Source organism: Oncorhynchus clarkii, unplaced genomic scaffold, assembly GCF_045791955.1.
Source record: "Oncorhynchus clarkii lewisi isolate Uvic-CL-2024 unplaced genomic scaffold, UVic_Ocla_1.0 unplaced_contig_3050_pilon_pilon, whole genome shotgun sequence".
Classification (NCBI taxonomy): domain Eukaryota; kingdom Metazoa; phylum Chordata; class Actinopteri; order Salmoniformes; family Salmonidae; genus Oncorhynchus; species Oncorhynchus clarkii.
Genome location: NW_027257965.1, coordinates 44,719 through 63,170, shown reverse-complemented (window position 1 = coordinate 63,170; position 18,452 = coordinate 44,719). Strand labels below are relative to the sequence as shown.

At 41.8% G+C, this 18,452-nt stretch overlaps 1 protein-coding gene across 5 annotated transcripts; it reads left to right on the top strand.

The window, feature by feature from the left end:
* The first annotated feature begins 7,668 nt into the window (after positions 1 to 7,668).
* LOC139394296 (catenin beta-1) lies at positions 7,669 to 17,816 on the top strand. Of its 5 annotated transcripts, none has more exons than XM_071142321.1 (17): positions 7,935 to 8,096; positions 11,553 to 11,603; positions 11,727 to 11,951; positions 12,144 to 12,397; positions 12,515 to 12,753; positions 13,216 to 13,417; positions 13,563 to 13,707; positions 13,868 to 13,971; positions 14,088 to 14,117; positions 14,375 to 14,713; positions 14,877 to 15,035; positions 15,153 to 15,272; positions 15,430 to 15,580; positions 15,827 to 15,948; positions 16,287 to 16,347; positions 16,699 to 16,923; positions 17,090 to 17,816. In XM_071142321.1, exons 2-16 carry the CDS (start codon positions 11,591 to 11,593, stop codon positions 16,905 to 16,907), a joined length of 2,373 nt encoding a protein of 790 aa, XP_070998422.1. In that variant the 5' UTR covers positions 7,935 to 8,096; positions 11,553 to 11,590; the 3' UTR covers positions 16,908 to 16,923; positions 17,090 to 17,816. The 5 variants fall into 5 exon arrangements, with proteins under 5 accessions (XP_070998425.1, XP_070998422.1, XP_070998426.1 ...); XM_071142322.1 differs by lacking the exon at positions 7,935 to 8,096 and adding an exon at positions 9,295 to 9,372; XM_071142324.1 differs by lacking the exon at positions 14,088 to 14,117 and having other exon boundaries at positions 7,669 to 8,096.
* Positions 17,817 to 18,452: the final 636 nt, after the last annotated feature.

Below are 18,452 nucleotides of genomic sequence, written 5' to 3'. Positions count from 1 at the left end.
ACATTTGAGTGCCATTTAACTAATATATTTGATCTAAAAAGTCAAAGTCTACACAGTAAAATACTACAAATGAATAGTTGTTATTTTACACAGAGATATATTTATTTACATTTTTGTTATCTTAACATTTCTCCTCTTTAATTCTGATAATGGATCGAAAGATTCATCTTAGAGGTCTTTGTCTTTAACAAGGACATTTGTTATGCTTTTTCTTTCTATTTTCAGAGTTGATCTAATGTGATAAAGACAGAGCAACATGGCCGTTTCAGGGTTGATCTAATGTGATAAAGACAGAGCAACATGGCCGTTTCAGGGTTGATCTAATGTGATAAAGACAGAGCAACATGGCTGTTTCAGGGTTGATCTAATGTGATAAAGACAGAGCAACATGGCTGTTTCAGGGTTGATCTAATGTGATAAAGACAGAGCAACATGGCCGTTTCAGGGTTGATCTAATGTGATAAAGATAGAGCAACATGCCCGTTTCAGAGTTGATCTAATGTGATAAAGACAGAGCAACATGGCCGTTTCAGGGTTGATCTAATGTGATAAAGACAGAGCAACATGGCCGTTTCAGAGTTGATCTAATGTGATAAAGACAGAGCAACATGGCCGTTTCAGGATTGAACTAATGTGATAAAGACAGAGCAACATGGCCGTTTCAGGGTTGATCTAATGTGATAAAGACAGAGCAACATGGCCGTTTCAGGGTTGATCTAATGTGATAAAGACAGAGCAACATGGCCGTTTCAGGGTTGATCTAATGTGATAAAGACAGAGCAACATGGCCGTTTCAGAGTTGATCTAATGTGATAAAGACAGAGCAACATGGCCGTTTCAGGATTGAACTAATGTGATAAAAACAGAGCAACATGGCCGTTTCAGAGTTGATCTAATGTGATAAAGACAGAGCAACATGGCCGTTTCAGGGTTGATCTAATGTGATAAAGACAGAGCAACATGGCCGTTTCAGGGTTGATCTAATGTGATAAAGACAGAGCAACATGGCCGTTTCAGAGTTGATCTAATGTGATAAAGACAGAGCAACATGGTCGTTTCAGGGTTGATCTAATGTGATAAAGACAGAGCAACATGGCCGTTTCAGGGTTGATCTAATGTGATAAAGACAGAGCAACATGGCCGTTTCAGAGTTGATCTAATGTGATAAAGACAGAGCAACATGGTCGTTTCAGAGTTGATCTAATGTGATAAAGACAGAGCAACATGGCCGTTTCAGAGTTGATCTAATGTGATAAAAACAGAGCAACATGGCCGTTTCATTGCATTTCCATTTCTAAGAATACCTACAGTTATCAATATCTTTAGAGTATTCTGGTACATACTGTAGAGTTGAGGCTGGTGTGATGAACTATCTCTCATCTCATGAAAATGTCATTCTTCACAGGTTAAGATATTTGTGCAGAAATGTGTTTGTTATTGAGTCTTTGCAGGGCGTCAGTCGGTCCAACAATGGAACAGACTCATGTTGTAGGGCTGGATGACCAACACTTTAAGCCGTGGTGTTGAGCCTAACAATAAGGTTGAATACACAAAAGGGGCCGTCGGCTAGTCTGACATTGTTGTCTAAGCAGCTTTACAAAGAAAGGATATTTGTAGAGACTTTTGCATCTGAGTTGTCAGAAGTGACACTGTGCGCTAGCAGTATTGTAAAACACCAACTCTGAAAAGGGTTGGCTAGTCAGAAGAATTACATCCTATTAAACTGTATTTGATATTATGTTGATGACCTTGAATATGTTGCTTGTATTTATACTTACACAGGCAGAATTATATAGTACAAGTGAATATTACTATTTATTAACAGCGACAGGTGTTTACTGTAGGTACAGGCAGTTACATGGTATATATGGCTTGCTAATACTGTTGTTGAAGTCATTTTATTTTCATCAGATTTAGAACAATAGACGAAATCACAAGAATAGTCTGTGTAATCAAATATCTACTTAACTATTTCCCCCTACATATTTTAGGGGTATTTGTGTCAATGCTCCTTAGAGGAGGGAGTGAGAGGAGGTAGAGCTAGTGACTCTAAACCATTCTGTGTTTTTATTTGACCATTGGGAAAAATAACTACACAGGTTCGATTCAATTGAGCCCTCAGTATTTCTGTCTCCAGAAGTAGGAAGTCAAAAATAACATGTATTTCCTGAACATAGCTCTATTATTAAAATCAAATCTAATTTTATGGGTCACATGCACATACTTAGCAGATGTTATTGCGGGTGTAGTGAAATGCCTGTGTACCTAACTCCAACAGTGCAGTAGTATCTAGTAGTGACTAGCTATAGCTCAATGCAACAATACATTAAATCTAAAAGTAAGAGAATGGAATTAAGAAATACATAAATATTTAAACGAGCAATGTCGGAGTGGCATAGACTAAGATACAGTCAAATAGCATACAGTATATACATATGAGACAAGTAAAGCAGTATATAAACATTATTAACATGACTATTATTAAGTGACTAGTGTTCCATTATTAAAGTGACCCATGATTCCATGTCTACGTACATAGGGCAGCAGCCTCTAAGGTGCAGGGTTGAGTAACTGGGTGGTTGAAGTCATTAATTGTAGCGTGAGTGTAATGACGTACACATCCAGTAGGTAGTGTAAATATTTCTATATTTCATAAAGACATACTGCACTTAGGTACTCTACTTTATGACATTGGAGGCCCTATATAAATCTTATTACTCAAAGTCAAATTTAAATGGACTTTTATTTCCTGAGAGGGAACGTCATGTGTGGTGACGGATTGCTACATGCAAGACATAACAACATAACAACATAGAACACAAAACATGTACAGTATAAAGGATTGGAAGCGTTATATGCAATCATAGGATATATATATATATATATTTTACCTTTATTTATCATGGCAACATTATTTATTTATCACGGCAACATTTATATATATATATATGCATATTTACACTATAATAAATGAAATAAATATAAATATAAATATAAAATAAATAAATACTTCAAGAGTTGAGCAGTTTGATAGACGTTGGCACCAAACTAGAAGCTGCTTAGGTTTATATAGGAGAGCTGCATAGCTGTGACTGGAGGGTAGGGGGCTATGCTAGTCATTCAGTGTGTTAAGTCAAAGGCTATTTGTTCCCCTTTCTTCCTCACTCTTTTTTTGTAGATGTCACTGAGGGGTTCCTGGCAAGTTTATCCAATGACCTTTCCACTGATTCTCACCTCTATTAAAGATTTATACATTGAATTATTTCACACAGTGGAACTTCATACTATGATAAACAGTAACTACCCATTGCTAGCAGTATTTATTTAGTTTTATTGTCATCCATGTTTTGGATGGAATTGGAATTGGAATTGTAGGTCGGCAGTGCAGTACAACGAAGACGTTAATGGATTGTAATGTTAGATGCTGTATTTGTTGTGCTTGACCCATTGTTCTCAACTAGGAGATAGAATCCCCTTATATTTCAACCCTGCAACAGGACAGACAGAAGTGTACAATAGTTACTGCCAGTGCCCTCCCTATGTCTGTCTATTACCACTGTGAACAGAGGGACCCAGGGCCCTCCCTATGTCTGTCTATTACCACTGTGAACAGAGGGACCCAGGGCCCTGGTGGATTGTAATGAAATCTGCTGTATTTGTTGAATGTGAACACTTATTTCAACATTATAGGAGTAAGGACAGGCATTTCTTTATTTTTTACTTCAGTTTATTTTAGTAAATACTTTCTTAACACTTATTTTTCTTAAAACTGCATTGTTGGTTAAGGGCTTGTAAGTAAGAAATTCACTGTAAGGTCTACACCTGTTGTATTCGGCAAATGGGACAAACAAAATGTAATTTGATTTTTAATTTGAGGTAGAAATGCATTGTATCCCTCTAATGTCTGCATGTTACAGAGGAACCCAGGACCCTGGTGGCTCACCTTGCCTTGCACCTACTACTATTGTCTCTGCAAGGATGTAGGATCAGGCCCTTTGGCTGAGTAGAGGTCAGGGGACACAATCCTATGTGCATACAAGTGGGTTTAAAGTGCCCCCTCCTTTCACAGCGGAAGAAAAGAGACCCTCCCCTCAGCATATAGCATCAATTCCAGCAGCTTCCCAAGGGACCAAGTTCTTTCTCTTGCATCCGGGTGCTGTTCCTCTCGCTCTCTTGCTCTCTCTCACTTTCTCACAGACACTCACACACAGCCTAATGTAACCAATCACAACAGAGCTCCATGAGTAACCCCAGCCTTTCGTAAGCCCTCCTGGCAGTGACTGAGACCTGTGACTTCCCCAGTACACGTGAACCCATTGGGAGAGAATAGGCTTTGCACATGTAATCCTTGTCTCTATGTTTATTTTTGGTGCATAGACTCTTTCCTTCAGCGGGGAGAATGTGTGCTTAAAATGAGGCGTAGTGATTCCCAACCACGCAAAAGGCCTGGTGAATCTGCATTGTGTGTGTGTGTGTGTGTGTGTGCGTGCGTGCGTGCGTGCGTGCGTGCGTGCGTGCGTGCGTGCGTGCGTGTGTGTGTGTGTGTGTGTGTGTGTGTGTGTGTGTGTGTGTGTGTGTGCGTTCGTGCGTTCGTGCGAGCATGTGTGTGTGTGTGATTTATACCAATGTACTGTAATGACAATCTAACTATTGTGGGAAGGGATTCAAATGAAATATCTCAGTATTCATGTAGTATTGAAAAGCACATTTCAAGTACTCCTGATAATCTGGTAATACAAATATAGATAATTTTAACAAAATGAAAGGGTGCAGGAACAATAGTTATATTTTTTCCCATAGTGCACGTTTCTCACAATATGCAACATGGTCATGATTGAATCTTGTCCAACAAGTATCATTATGTTACTGTATATTTTTATTACACAGATTACACGCTGAATATTTTCCCACATCATCGCCTTAGTTTTCAACACAAACAATTCAAATCAGACTAGTGTCAGTGGTATTTCTCTGAAATTCTATCCTCCATTATGAGTGTTTTGTCAAAGTAACTCCCACAAAACATATAGAACCAATTGACGGCTTGACATTGCCTCTTTTGTCATTGGATCGTTTGATCAATAATCATAGTATGCACCTTTTTTTTTCTCTCGAAGAGCTACTGTTTTCAGAAATATGTACATTTCTGAAGATTCCTATTGTGGATCTGAAAATCTATGTGTTATGCACTTATTATCATAGTAATTTAAATATACTATGTGCACTTTGTCTATTTATGATTTATCAGTGGGTTTCACAGTAACAGTATTTTGAATTGTTTTATTTCTAAATTAAATGTAATTATTTTCTTTTAAGGCCCAGTGAAGTCACCATGCGGTAAATGAGTTAATAGACCAATAACAAAGACAGTTCCAAACCTCTGCCAATAACAACAGACCACTCCCAGACAGTCCTAGCAAATTTCTTGCTTGAGAAATTGTTTTTTGCTAAAAGCTGTTTTGGTCCATTTGAATGGAAATCTATTACAATAAGGTACTTAAATTGTTACCCAGAAATGATTTGATATTGATTTAAAAATGGCTGCATTGGGCCTTCAATATAATTGTTTTGCCTTGGAATCTACATTTACAATACTGTACTGTTATCCATTCAGACCTTGCATATTGACTTGGGTATTGCATATAATGTCTTAATGTTTACACCCTGACTGTTCATCAGAACGTATTGGGGTCAAAACAAATCTACAGGATTTTTTGGGGGACAAATGTAATTTATCACTGATGTAATTCTAGTAATATTTTTGTATAAACGATCGTTGGCATGTCACATCTAGGCCTAGTGTTCATTAGATATTCCCGACAATACAATTCCCTTAAAAACAATATTGTAAATAAAGATGTGAAACGAATCTCTGTGTCCACATAATAATGTCACCTGAAGGTTATCTATAAGAGAGAGTTTTTTTGGTCAGGTGAGTACTACACTTAATAAAGTACTGACAAAGGCATAACATTTGGGGTCACATCTGGCAAACCTTTGCTCCCAGTCAACTGAGACCCTGCTTTATTTTTGGACAGGAATCCTCCTGACCATGAACGTTTTGGTAAGAACATCTACTGCAGTGCCTTGTTGGCCATATTTTGCGGAGAGTATAGTTGTTACTGTACATACTTTTAGATTCTCATGCGATTAACAACTCATTACTTGTGTGAATCTCATTTATTTATTTTATTGTCAATTTTTTTTTAATCATTTCAGATATGAGTCTATTTTTATTTTATTTTTTTACGTTAGACTAGAATTGATTGCATTGAAATGGAATTGACACCAACCCTGTAAAACATCCATGATTAAACCCATTTTTCATGAGCTGAAATAAAAGATCCCAGAAATTTTCCCTACGCACAAAAAACATATTTGTCTCAAAAGTTGTGCACAAATTTGTTCTCATCCCTGTTAGTGAGCATTTCTCGTTTGCCAAAATAATCCATCTACCTGACAGGTGTGACATATCAAGAACCTGATTTAACGGCATGATCATGACACAGGTGCACCTTGTGCTGGGGACAATAAAAGGCCACCTATACCCTCCCAGGCCCACCCATGGCTGTGCCCCTGCCCAGTCATGTGAAATCCATAGATTAGGGCGTAATTTGTTTATTTTAATTGACTGATTTCCTTTTATAAACTGTAACACGTTTTTTTTCTGATCGCAGCTTCAGTAAAATATTTTAAATGGTTGTGTTTATATTTTTGTTCAGTATTTATTGCACTGACACATTGTTTTCTGATTGCAGCTTCCTTGTGGGGAATATTAATCTTCTAGGATGTTATTCACAAAGGGATATTCAGGTATACTAAATCTATCTCAATGCCATCAGACTGCTAAACAGCAATCCCTAACTCAGAGAGGCTGCTGCCGACATTGAGACCCAATAACTGGCCACTTTAATAAATGGATCAATAGTCACTTTAAACAATGCCACATTAAATAATGCTACTTTAATCATGTTTACGTATCTTACATTACTCATATCATATGTATATACTGTATTTTATAGCATCTATAGCACCTTGACTATGCCACTCAGCCATCGCTCATCCATATATTTATATGTACACATTCTCATTCACCCCTTTAGATTTGTGTGTATTAGGTAGTTGTTAGATATTACTGCACTGTCGGAACTAGAAGCACAAGCATTTCGCTACACTTACATGATCTGCTAACCATGTGTATATGACCAATACAATTTGATTTGTATGATGAAGTATTCAGTACTAGATAAACATGACACAATGTTGTGGAAAATATAGAAAAGAAATCAAGGTGATCATAAAACCATAATGTATCTTGAGTCATGACTGTCGCAACATTATATGGAATCAGGTGAATCGTTTTGAAAAAAATAAACAGTTCCTACACACACTACATTCCAAATAACCTTAGTATATTCTGAGCAGTGCCTAGGCTAGAGATAAGCCATTTTCAGACATGCAGTAGAACTAAATTCCTCTGAGAACGTTTTCAGTATACCATTGTAAATGTCTCTTTAGTAAACTCAGTTGAAACAATAAGCTGTCCTTTTTAGGATTCCGAACCGAAGTACTGCAATTTTTTTGATAATTATGTGATGTCCATTGAAGAATTTTTCAGTCCAATCCATAGATGCATTCCTGGTCTTCATCCTAATTTATGGAAAAGGTACACCGCCGGAACTTCATACCATCTGGATTCATACGCCGATTTTATGATCAGGATTTGTTCTTTCCTTTTATAAAATACAATACATTATAGTTGTATGAAGTTGTTTTAAGATTGTTTCTAATATACATATATATATAACGGACTTCACTTCGATAATTTGATAAAGACCATGATATGGTATCTATTTTATTCCTACATGCGGAAGGATAGAGTTGCCACATAATTGTAATTCGGTCTATTACAGTGCGACGCCATCTTAAACCCAATGATTCAACAGCAGTAACCAAGTTGTTCCTTGACTGCTGAGGGGCTAGTCGAAGGACTCGCTTGTGATTGTAATTTTAACGTCTTTTTTTTTTTTCTCCCCACGAGGCGTTGGTTTTATCCACCTAAACGCGAGGAGACCGATTTGTGGCTTTTGACAAGGGTATGCATCTTCGTAAATTGTTTTATATATATTTTATTTGGATTTGACATCGAATGTATTGCGTTGTATTTGGTTGGTAGCTAGCTAAGTTAGCTAGTTTGTAGGTAAATGTTTCCCGCAGTTCAAAGGCGGTGGCAAGCAATCTGAATATCAGCGCGTCGTGATCACGACAACTGGAGTCGTACAGAATTGATTGGAATTCACAAATACAGTTTTATCAGAAACGAATTGAATTCATTTTTAGCCAGCTAGCCATGGTGGTAGCAGGCTGCGCCATGGCCCGGACACTCCCCGCTAGCTAGCGTTTGCTAGCTGCCGTAAACGAGGTGATTTGCTAGCTAGGTCAACATTCCGCCGCTTTGACTCATCTTAGTGGTCGTGAGAAACAACTGTCTAGTTAGCAACTATTGATACAGCTGACTGGAACGTTTTGCCCTGTTACTTTTCAATTGGCTTGAACTGGGAGACATTTAAGTAACGTTAGCAAGCTAGTTAAGACTAATGATGGAGATAATTCTTCAATCAAGCAGCTAACGTTGGCTGGCTAGCTAGATAATAGTAAGAGGTTCCATTTTTTGCTAGTGTCACTAACTACGTCGAAATTGATGGCAATAGCGCAAACACTATCCCACGTCCAACACTAACTTTAAACGAATCAACTGATTTGATTGTAAATAAATTAACATTTCAATGTAAGATGCCCATTGTAACTAAGTGGATTTGTTAGCTAACATTATCAAAATCAACTAATATTGTTTAATTTCGTCAAACGTGATAGCTGTCAATAAATCAAGTTTTGTTTTAGCAACTGGGTAAAACTGTTTTACTGGATGTCTAGTTAAACAAAGACCGACAAATTCCTTAGCCGTTGTGATTTGAGAGGAAGTTGAGGAGGAGCTTGACTGAAATTTGAGTCGTTGTTGCTCATCGGAAATTCGGGCAGACTGAAGTGGACTTGGTTGTATGTGGGGGTGGGGAGCTAGCTCGCTGGTGGAAGATTTTTCTGCTCTTGCCACCAATTTCTAGTGAAACACAGCGGAACTACTCCGGAAATACCCCTTAAAGAACCCAACGTTGTTTAATCGGGATCATCTCATCTTGATATTTGGAAGAAACGTGCATAATGTCTTTGCCTTGGACATTGTAACGTATCTTATTGTTTGTTAGCCTACAAAATATTGACAATACAATAACGTTGCCACGGATATTGCCGTGATTCATCTACCCACTAACATTTGCATACTTTCCCGGAGGGTTGGTGGCTTACTAAATCACAGTAAGTTATCGAAACTTCGGTCTTGCAAGGTATGACACATACCTCTGTGAATTCATTGTTTCTGAGAATGAAATTGATGTTTTAGAATTTGGTGCCGTACTTTTCTTAACTTTTACAGTAGACTAATGCTGTAAAAGTTGCAGAAAGCAAGGGTATGATTCATGATTGGTTTCATGTCTAGCGCAGTTAATAAGAAACCTTGGATTTTTACTACAGTCAATGACGAGTAGTAGCCTAATACAGTAAACAAGACTTGTTTGCTGAGATAATGTTCTTGTTTGACATTGTCATGTATTTTCTTTAAAATCATCTTTATTGATGGGTGGTTAGTTACAATCTAAAATAATTTGGCCATGGTAGTATGCACAGTAGGCCAAACTGTGGACCAGGAATTAGTAGTTGTGACTGCTGACCGTGCACATTGCTCTGAGGGGGAGCGATTGTGGTCTCAAATTCAGCTCACAATACAGCAGCTACCAAGCTTTCTCTGGTAGTTTCTCTGACAGCCACGTTCACATGTTGCTACGTTTAACCTCCATTTAACTTGGCGGTTGTCTTTTTAAACAGACATATGGTTAGGGAACTCAAGATTATACCGCTTGGAAATGTTCATTTGTTTATGATCTCCTCTGAATTTCTCAATTGCTTTCCATATGTTTACCATTATGTCGGTAGGCTTGGTTGTATCCTAGATAGGCAACCTTTGCAAATTCATCTATGTTCCTCAAACTATCGCTCTTCTGGTGCTCTAGGAATCCATGTCCCTTGAAACAGCCTATTAGGTCCCAGTGTCTTTAGCCCAGGGCAATATGGTAGTGTTTTCAGTCAGACTCCCTCCACCACAGATGTCTGCTGTTTTGACTACTAGCCTCGTAGTGCATGCATTGCAAGCAGATGTGCTGAATAATCTCCATAGAAACTGAGTGACTATTAAACATGGGTATGAGGACAAGTATCCCATCATAGCCCCTTAAAGTGCAGCCTCCTAATCTGTGATTCATACTGCTCTTTACAGTTTAAATTGAAGCAATTGCCAGGGATGGTTTTGGATATTGATTGGTTTGCTGCAGTTTATTAAACGTATTGTCTGCTGCTGGGTTCTGATAATGACCCAAATTGGGTAGTGAGCAAAGCTGTTTTCCCATCTGACTCTGTCAGTGTAGCTACGGCTCTGCATGTGGGTTTTAACTTGTCCACCAGAGGGTCTGGTGATACTGGGAGATCCTGTTTTTTTTGTTGTGTGTGTGTGGGGGGGGGGGGGGGTACTATAGTGGTAATGACTAACTTGAATGGATTTCATTACCTTCTTGTATAAACTAAAACACAGTTGTGATGGTATCTCTGCTAATTCTGCAGCAAGGTGTTTTGTTGGGCTGGGAGGATACCAGTGTTGCAAAATAAAAGTTAATTTCAAATAACAAGTTTCAGTCCTTAAAAAAAGTATGTAAAATTATTGTGTGCTATAGCTTGGAAAATACATTTAGACTTTGGGTGACATTTGTTTCCAACATTATGGCTGTTTTCCTAAATATTAAATCCGCTTCATATTTAGTTTCCTTGCCATGTTACTTGTATGGTGATACTGGTATCCTTATGGCCCTAGTGTTTTGCATTGGACCTGTCTGAGGGATCATGTGACGTAAAAACAAATCTATGAACATCACTCACGTGTGAAGCTAAAGGATTTTGATAGCGCCATATTCCCTACAGTGCTTTTAGTTCAGTTTGTCTTATTTAAAAATGTGTTTGTAGTAAATATTTCAGCTTTTATTTTGAGTTGTCTGAAATGTGGTGTATAAATGAAGCTTGATTTGCTCTTCTAGAACCCAGAATACAGGGTCTAACAGAACTCTTGTTATTCTTGTTTATTACTCTAAGGGACTGTACTTAACAGATTGGTAGCACATCCTCAAATGAAGACTGTCATTTTTTTTGTTGCTGTCTTTGAAGCCCCCATTTTTATTTGGCCTCAATTAGTTTAGCTGCCAAGTTAATGCTTCATACATTTAGCCACCAAGTTAGCAGTTCATTTGATGTCTAGGTAATGCAGCCCTGATTCTGTTTTTTCCCTCTGCTGGAATTTAGCTGGTCCAATGAAAAGGTTGCTTTGTGCTATTTGTTTTGGCATGAGCTGAGGTGGAAACGACTATGAATGAACTTTGCTGTTCTGTTACTTTCAGATCTGGAAGCTGTGCAGGCTGTGGGTTTTGAAAGTAACATGGCTTCCCAGTGTAAGTATTCAGCTTTTTAGAATAACTTAAACATTGCTACCACTGATTTTTAATTCAACGGTCTTTCCCTCTGGTTGAATTGCCTCCCAAGTAACCTAACGCTGGTTGTTTTCTAATGTCTAGCTGATCTGATGGAGCTGGACATGGCCATGGAGCCTGACCGGAAGGCTGCAGTGAGCCACTGGCAGCAGCAGTCATACCTGGACTCTGGTATCCACTCAGGGGCTACCACCACCGCCCCTTCCCTGAGTGGGAAGGGCAACCCAGAGGAGGAGGATGTGGATAACCAGGTGCTGTACGAGTGGGAGCAGGGCTTCTCTCAGTCCTTCACACAAGACCAAGTGTCAGGTAAAAAAAAATACACTACAATACCATGGGAATGCTTGACTGGGATTTTGAACATGTCACGTGGTGTGAAGTTAATGGATAGTAGTTAGTACTTTATTCTACTGACAAACCTCAGCTTTGACTCTGACTCCTCTTTAGAGGAATCTGGCCACCATCTTAGAGAAGTGGCTCTGACCTAACCCCTCTCTCCAGACATTGACGGGCAGTATGCCATGACCAGAGCCCAGAGGGTGCGTGCGGCCATGTTTCCAGAGACCCTGGACGAGGGCATGCAGCTCCCCTCCACCCAGTTTGATGGGGCCCACCCCACCAACGTGCAACGGCTGGCTGAGCCCTCTCAGATGCTGAAGCATGCTGTGGTGAACCTCATCAACTATCAGGATGACGCTGAGCTGGCCACGCGTGCCATCCCCGAGCTGACCAAACTACTCAACGACGAGGACCAGGTGCGTACAGCTAACCACAACTGGCCCGCTTTGGTCCCCAACCAACTAAGAAATGCACCTGACTTAATGGTGTTAGGTTGTATAGAGTCCTGACCTCTTCTGTCTTTATTCCTCCAGGTGGTGGTGAACAAGGCTGCAGTGATGGTGCACCAGTTGTCCAAGAAGGAGGCTAGCCGCCACGCCATCATGCGCTCCCCCCAGATGGTGTCGGCAATCGTGCGCACCATGCAGAACACCAACGATGTGGAGACAGCCCGCTGCACCGCCGGCACCCTGCACAACCTGTCCCACCACAGAGAGGGTCTGCTGGCCATCTTTAAGTCCGGGGGCATCCCCGCCCTTGTCAAAATGCTTGGGTATGTCTGTCAACCCCTGGACTGTAACCTGACCGGTCTCTTGAGTTTCTAAGGAAGTTGTTTTAAGATGAACTGCACAGAATCACTGATCTACAAGTCCCCCTGCATCTCACTAACTGTTCATTATGTGGTCAAGATTAGAGGTTGTGTGCAACGTCTTGCTCTAACTCAGTATTTCCCAAACTGACCCCCCCCCTTTTTTTGTTGCTCTAGCGCTTCACAGCTGAGTCAGAGAACCAACTCGTCAAGCTTTGATTATTTTATCAGCTGTCGTGTTAAGGCAAAAACCAAAATGTGCACCCTCTTGGGGTCCCCAGGACTGAGTTGGGGGAAATGCTGCCATAACTGTTCTCCCCTCAAACAGGGGGGAACAGTTACAGTTAGCTAGTTTCTCTGCCATGTAGTTACCTTCCTGTGTTCAGTTAGCCTTTGGTACCTTCCAACCTAAAACTGTCTCCTCAGGTCCCCAGTGGACTCGGTGCTGTTCTACGCCATCACCACCCTACACAACCTGCTGCTCCACCAGGAGGGTGCCAAGATGGCCGTGCGTCTGGCCGGGGGCCTGCAGAAAATGGTGGCCTTGCTCAACAAGACAAACGTCAAATTCCTCGCCATCACAACAGATTGCCTTCAGATTCTTGCCTACGGCAACCAAGAAAGCAAGGTAAGGAATTTGAATTAAAATCAGTTTCATTTACTGATCTCTTGGTTTTAAACATATTTAATGCTTCGCTCTGTCCCTTAATTCAGGCATTAATTGTGATCCATCTTGGTGTATTTTAAACGTCTTTGATGCTACCCATTCCCAGCTTATCATCCTGGCCAGCGGTGGGCCCCAGGCCCTGGTCAACATCATGAGGACATACACATATGAAAAGCTGTTGTGGACTACCAGTAGAGTTCTCAAAGTGCTCTCTGTCTGCTCCAGCAACAAGCCTGCCATCGTAGAGGCTGGTACGTACTACCTTTTATTTATGGACCTTATTGATTCTGCCTCAGTTCAAAAATATATATATAAAAATGCATATTGCAAAGTGGGTTCTTGCTCACCTTAGTTCAGTTGGCTCTCCACTGATACTCAGTGAGCTGGGCTAAAGGCTGTGTGTTTCTCCAGGTGGTATGCAGGCTCTTGGGCTTCACCTCACAGACCCCAGTCAGAGACTAGTCCAAAACTGCCTGTGGACCCTCAGGAACCTGTCAGACGCTGCCACCAAACAGGTGAGGAGCCGTCCCCCACTAGCACACCTCTGTTCCTCTTTCCTACACCTTTCCTTCCTGAATTCTTCCTACATAAGAGCTCTCTTTCTGTCTCCCTGCCTTTTTCCATGGAGAAGACGACCTTAGCTGAAGTAGATGTGATGCAGGTAAAAGTAGTCCTTCCTGCCTTTCTGTGTTGGAGCTGTGGCTAGTCAGAGCCCACTTCATCTACAGCCCAGCTCATCGTACCCTTACAGTTCAGCTGACTTACTAAAGGCTCATTAGAGTAAAGCGTTAAACCCACCTGAAGAAGAGGAATTAGTGTAAGCATCTCTCTGAGAAGAAGCGGTCAGTGTAAGGCTGTATGGTGGTTAGCTGTGTTGGTCTGGATGAGACATGCCGGTGTATTCCTTTTCTCTAACAGGAGGGTATGGAAGGTCTGCTGGGGACCCTGGTCCAGCTCCTGGGCTCTGATGACATCAACGTGGTGACGTGTGCTGCCGGCATACTGTCCAACCTCACCTGCAACAACTACAAGAACAAGATGATGGTGTGTCAGGTTGGGGGGATTGAGGCGCTGGTCCGTACCGTGCTGCGTGCCGGAGACCGCGAGGACATCACTGAGCCGGCCATCTGCGCCCTGCGCCACCTCACCAGCCGCCACCAGGATGCTGAGATGGCCCAGAATGCTGTGCGGCTTCACTACGGCCTGCCTGTGGTGGTCAAGCTGCTGCATCCCCCCTCCCACTGGCCCCTCATCAAGGTAATGTTTGTTTTATGAAAATGGGATGTGGCCAATCAACACTTGTTTCCACATCGGTGTAAGTTAGTAGCAGAACCTTCATCTGTAGACTTAGTTCCCTGACTTGGAATTGAGTACCTGTTTATTTAAATGAAATGGTTTAAATGTGATCTCTTCCTTCCAGGCCACTGTGGGCCTAATCCGTAACCTGGCTCTATGTCCAGCCAACCATGCCCCTCTGCGTGAGCAGGGGGCCATCCCCAGACTGGTGCAGCTGCTGGTCAGAGCCCACCAGGACACCCAGAGACGCACCTCCATGGGAGGCACCCAGCAGCAGTTTGTGGTAAGACACGCTTGTGTGTAACATACACCTCCACACAGTGCATCTGTCTCCCAATAAGTGCATAGTTTCCTCAATGCTCTCTGTAGTCTCTGAACTAATGGTTGTCCTGCACCACAGGAGGGAGTTCGTATGGAGGAGATCGTGGAGGGCTGTACTGGAGCTCTGCACATCCTGGCTAGAGACGTCCACAACAGAATCGTCATCAGAGGACTCAACACCATTCCACTCTTTGTTCAGGTAAGACCTCTAAGCAACTTAAATGTATTGCTCCTCACAACTACAGAATTTGGATCTTTTTATTTCCAATTTGAACTACACAACTTAATTTTAAAAAAATATATAACTAATCTGATCTTTGCAACTCCTGTACCTTCCTCTTCTCTTGTTGCTGCAGCTGTTGTATTCTCCAATTGAGAACATTCAGCGTGTGGCTGCAGGAGTTCTGTGTGAGTTGGCCCAGGACAAGGAGGCAGCGGAGGCCATCGAGGCTGAGGGCGCCACCGCCCCCCTCACAGAGCTGCTTCACTCCAGAAACGAGGGCGTGGGTGAGTTAACAGGCCTCGGTCCACAACCAGCTCTGTTGGCGCCTCAGAACTCTTATGATTGTTTAGCCCACAAATAAATGCAAATGGCTGCCATTATAGAGCTATGCAGGTCTGTCAGTCATGGGAATTCTAGAATATTTATGGTTTAGGCCTCTGTCCAGAAGGATCTGTCTAGCTGGCTGTTGGTGCATTACGTTCTATAGATGGTTAAGTGAGACGACTCAACCCTGTTTGTTCTCTCCTCAGCCACCTATGCTGCTGCTGTTCTGTTCCGTATGTCTGAAGACAAGCCCCAGGACTATAAGAAGCGTCTGTCTGTGGAGCTCACCAGCTCCCTGTTCAGGACGGAGCCTATGACCTGGAACGAGGTGCGCTGCTGTTTAGTCACTTCTGTCTGCTGCATCTCAAATGGCACGCGGCTTATGGGCCCTGGTCGGAAGTCGTGCACTATAAAGGGAATAGGGTGCCAATTGGGAAGCAGCCTGGGAGACATGCCAAATTACGTGAAGTGTCATACTTTAAAAGAACTTTAAAGTATTAGATGTGCTTGGATCTGGAGCCAGGAGCTCTGTATTTACTAAGGAAGTGTCTTGTGTTCATGGCCCATGACACAACTTCTGGGCAGAACACCTCAGGGCTGTTAGTGATTACTGTCTGACGTGACCCTCGTTCCTGATGTTGTGTTCTCTGGTCCTTCTCTCTCTAGACAGGAGATCTGGGCCTGGACATCGGCGCTCAGGGAGATGCCCTGGGCTACCGTCAGGAAGGTAAGCACTGTCTCATGGTGCCTTGTCCTGGTGTGCAGCTCTCAAACTGCTGCTCACATAACAGCCCAGCTCTCAGCCAGCACTTCGGCTCCTCCAGCAGCAACCCCCTGACACTAACCCCCCCGGCCCCACTGTTCTAGCTAGCTAAAGCTTGCAACTGGTCAGCAGCACAACTGTCCACTTTAGCTTGGAGACCAAGTAGTTTGGATTTGTAGTGGCTTTGTCTGGATTGGTACTGTGATTGGCTGAGAATTATGATTGGTTGTTTTGATCCTACTACTGTGTGGTGCTTGTGTTAATAAGCTCTAACAAGTGTGTGTGTGCTCCCTCCCTCATCACTTCCATTGGCAGACCCTAGCTATCGCTCCTTCCACTCTGGGGGATATGGGCAGGACTCCATGGGTATGGACTCCATGATGGACCATGACATGGGTGCCCACCACCCCGGCCCTGAATACCCAGTCGACGGGCTGCCCGACCTGGGCCACGCCCAAGACCTGATCGATGGGCTTCCCCCAGGCGACAGCAATCAGTTGGCTTGGTTTGATACTGACCTGTAAATAGACTACTTTTTAGGTAAGGAGCTGTGTTAAGACTAGGCACCACGGCTGTGTTTGGCGGTGACAGGCTGGTGCATGCTTGGACTTCTACTACTGTGGCTGAAGTTTCTAACTCTGCTCTTCTAGCTTGTCTTCATGCTCTGTGGTCCCATAGTAATGCCGGTGCCTCTCCTCTCCTCCAGGTGTATGGTCTGATCTGAATGAACCTGCATTGTGATTTGGCTGGAGAAGTTGCTGGGAGGTTTTTGAAAGTGGGCTAGTATCTCAGAAAGTGCCTGACACACTACTGAAAGCTGAGTTTCCTATGGGAACACGTGGAGTGGAAGTAAAACTTTTGTTCTGGTCTTTTGTGGGAGTTAAAACTGCGTTAAAGGAATTCCTGGAGTGGGTTACTCAGAGAAAATGACGCTGAAGAGTGGATCTAAAGATGGAATTTAAAACCCTGGTCTGTATTTTTTTACATTTTATTTTGTATGATTCTTCAGTCTGTAATGGTACTGATATAGCTTGTTATTATACTCGCCTGTCTTTTCTGCACTCATTTGTATCCATTTTAAGTCTCTTGTAGTGTTAAGTTATAGTGGTAATGCTCCAATTAAAATGATATGGTGTAGAACACTAATAATCAGTTGAATTGTATTCTGATCAAGTGTAACATTGTGTAGCTTTTGTATAAAACCAAGAATTGGAAATGGTCCAAATATTTTCTTGCTTTAAGTGTGCACTGTTTGTAGTGTCACAACTGTTCCAAAGGGTCTGTGGGGAGGGCAGCAGTTTCTTTTTTTTAAATGTCTTTTAGTTGATAGCTGTTCAAGGAGGTGAAAATAATCCCTAATTATTGTAGCCTGCTGTGCTTATTGGAGACATGGTCATGACATGGCTAAACAATAAAAATGGACTTTAATTTCAGCTCTGTCTTGGTGGTTTATGGAACTGACTAGTTTTCAGGTCGTTAGGCAACATGGGGGGGGGGGGCAAATGTGTTGTTTGTGCAAGTTTAGAGTAAAATAATTTAGATTTTTTTTAGATGTAAAGTGATATTAGAATGCCATCCATTGTGGTTTTGCATTCGTTTTATTATAAAGCTATAGAGCAAGGCACCATAATGGAGACACGTTTATGTTGCTGATCACTGATGTGAATTATGGTCCTTCTCGAAGACAATCCATTGTTGCTGATGAATCAACATTCTAGAATCCGATCCCTGTCAGGATCTCCACTGCCAGTGAAACCACAGCAACATCAGCATGGGACCTGGGAAGAGATGAAGACAATGGACAGATGTGAAGATCTCTTCTCCGACCCAAAAACCATTACATTGAACAAGGCTTTGATAAATAGACATACTTCTTGTAGCCTAAATTCAATTTCAAACACTGCTCTCATTTCTCCCATCTTCAAAAGGCCACATTTTTACTTGTAGTAGTTGACGACTGACTTGCCCAATAATGTAGAGTCCTATGTTATGTCAACTTTCAAGAGTTGGACAAATCATTCACCTCCAGTCCTCACACATTGGCTTTCGGCAGTAGAAATGATTAAGCC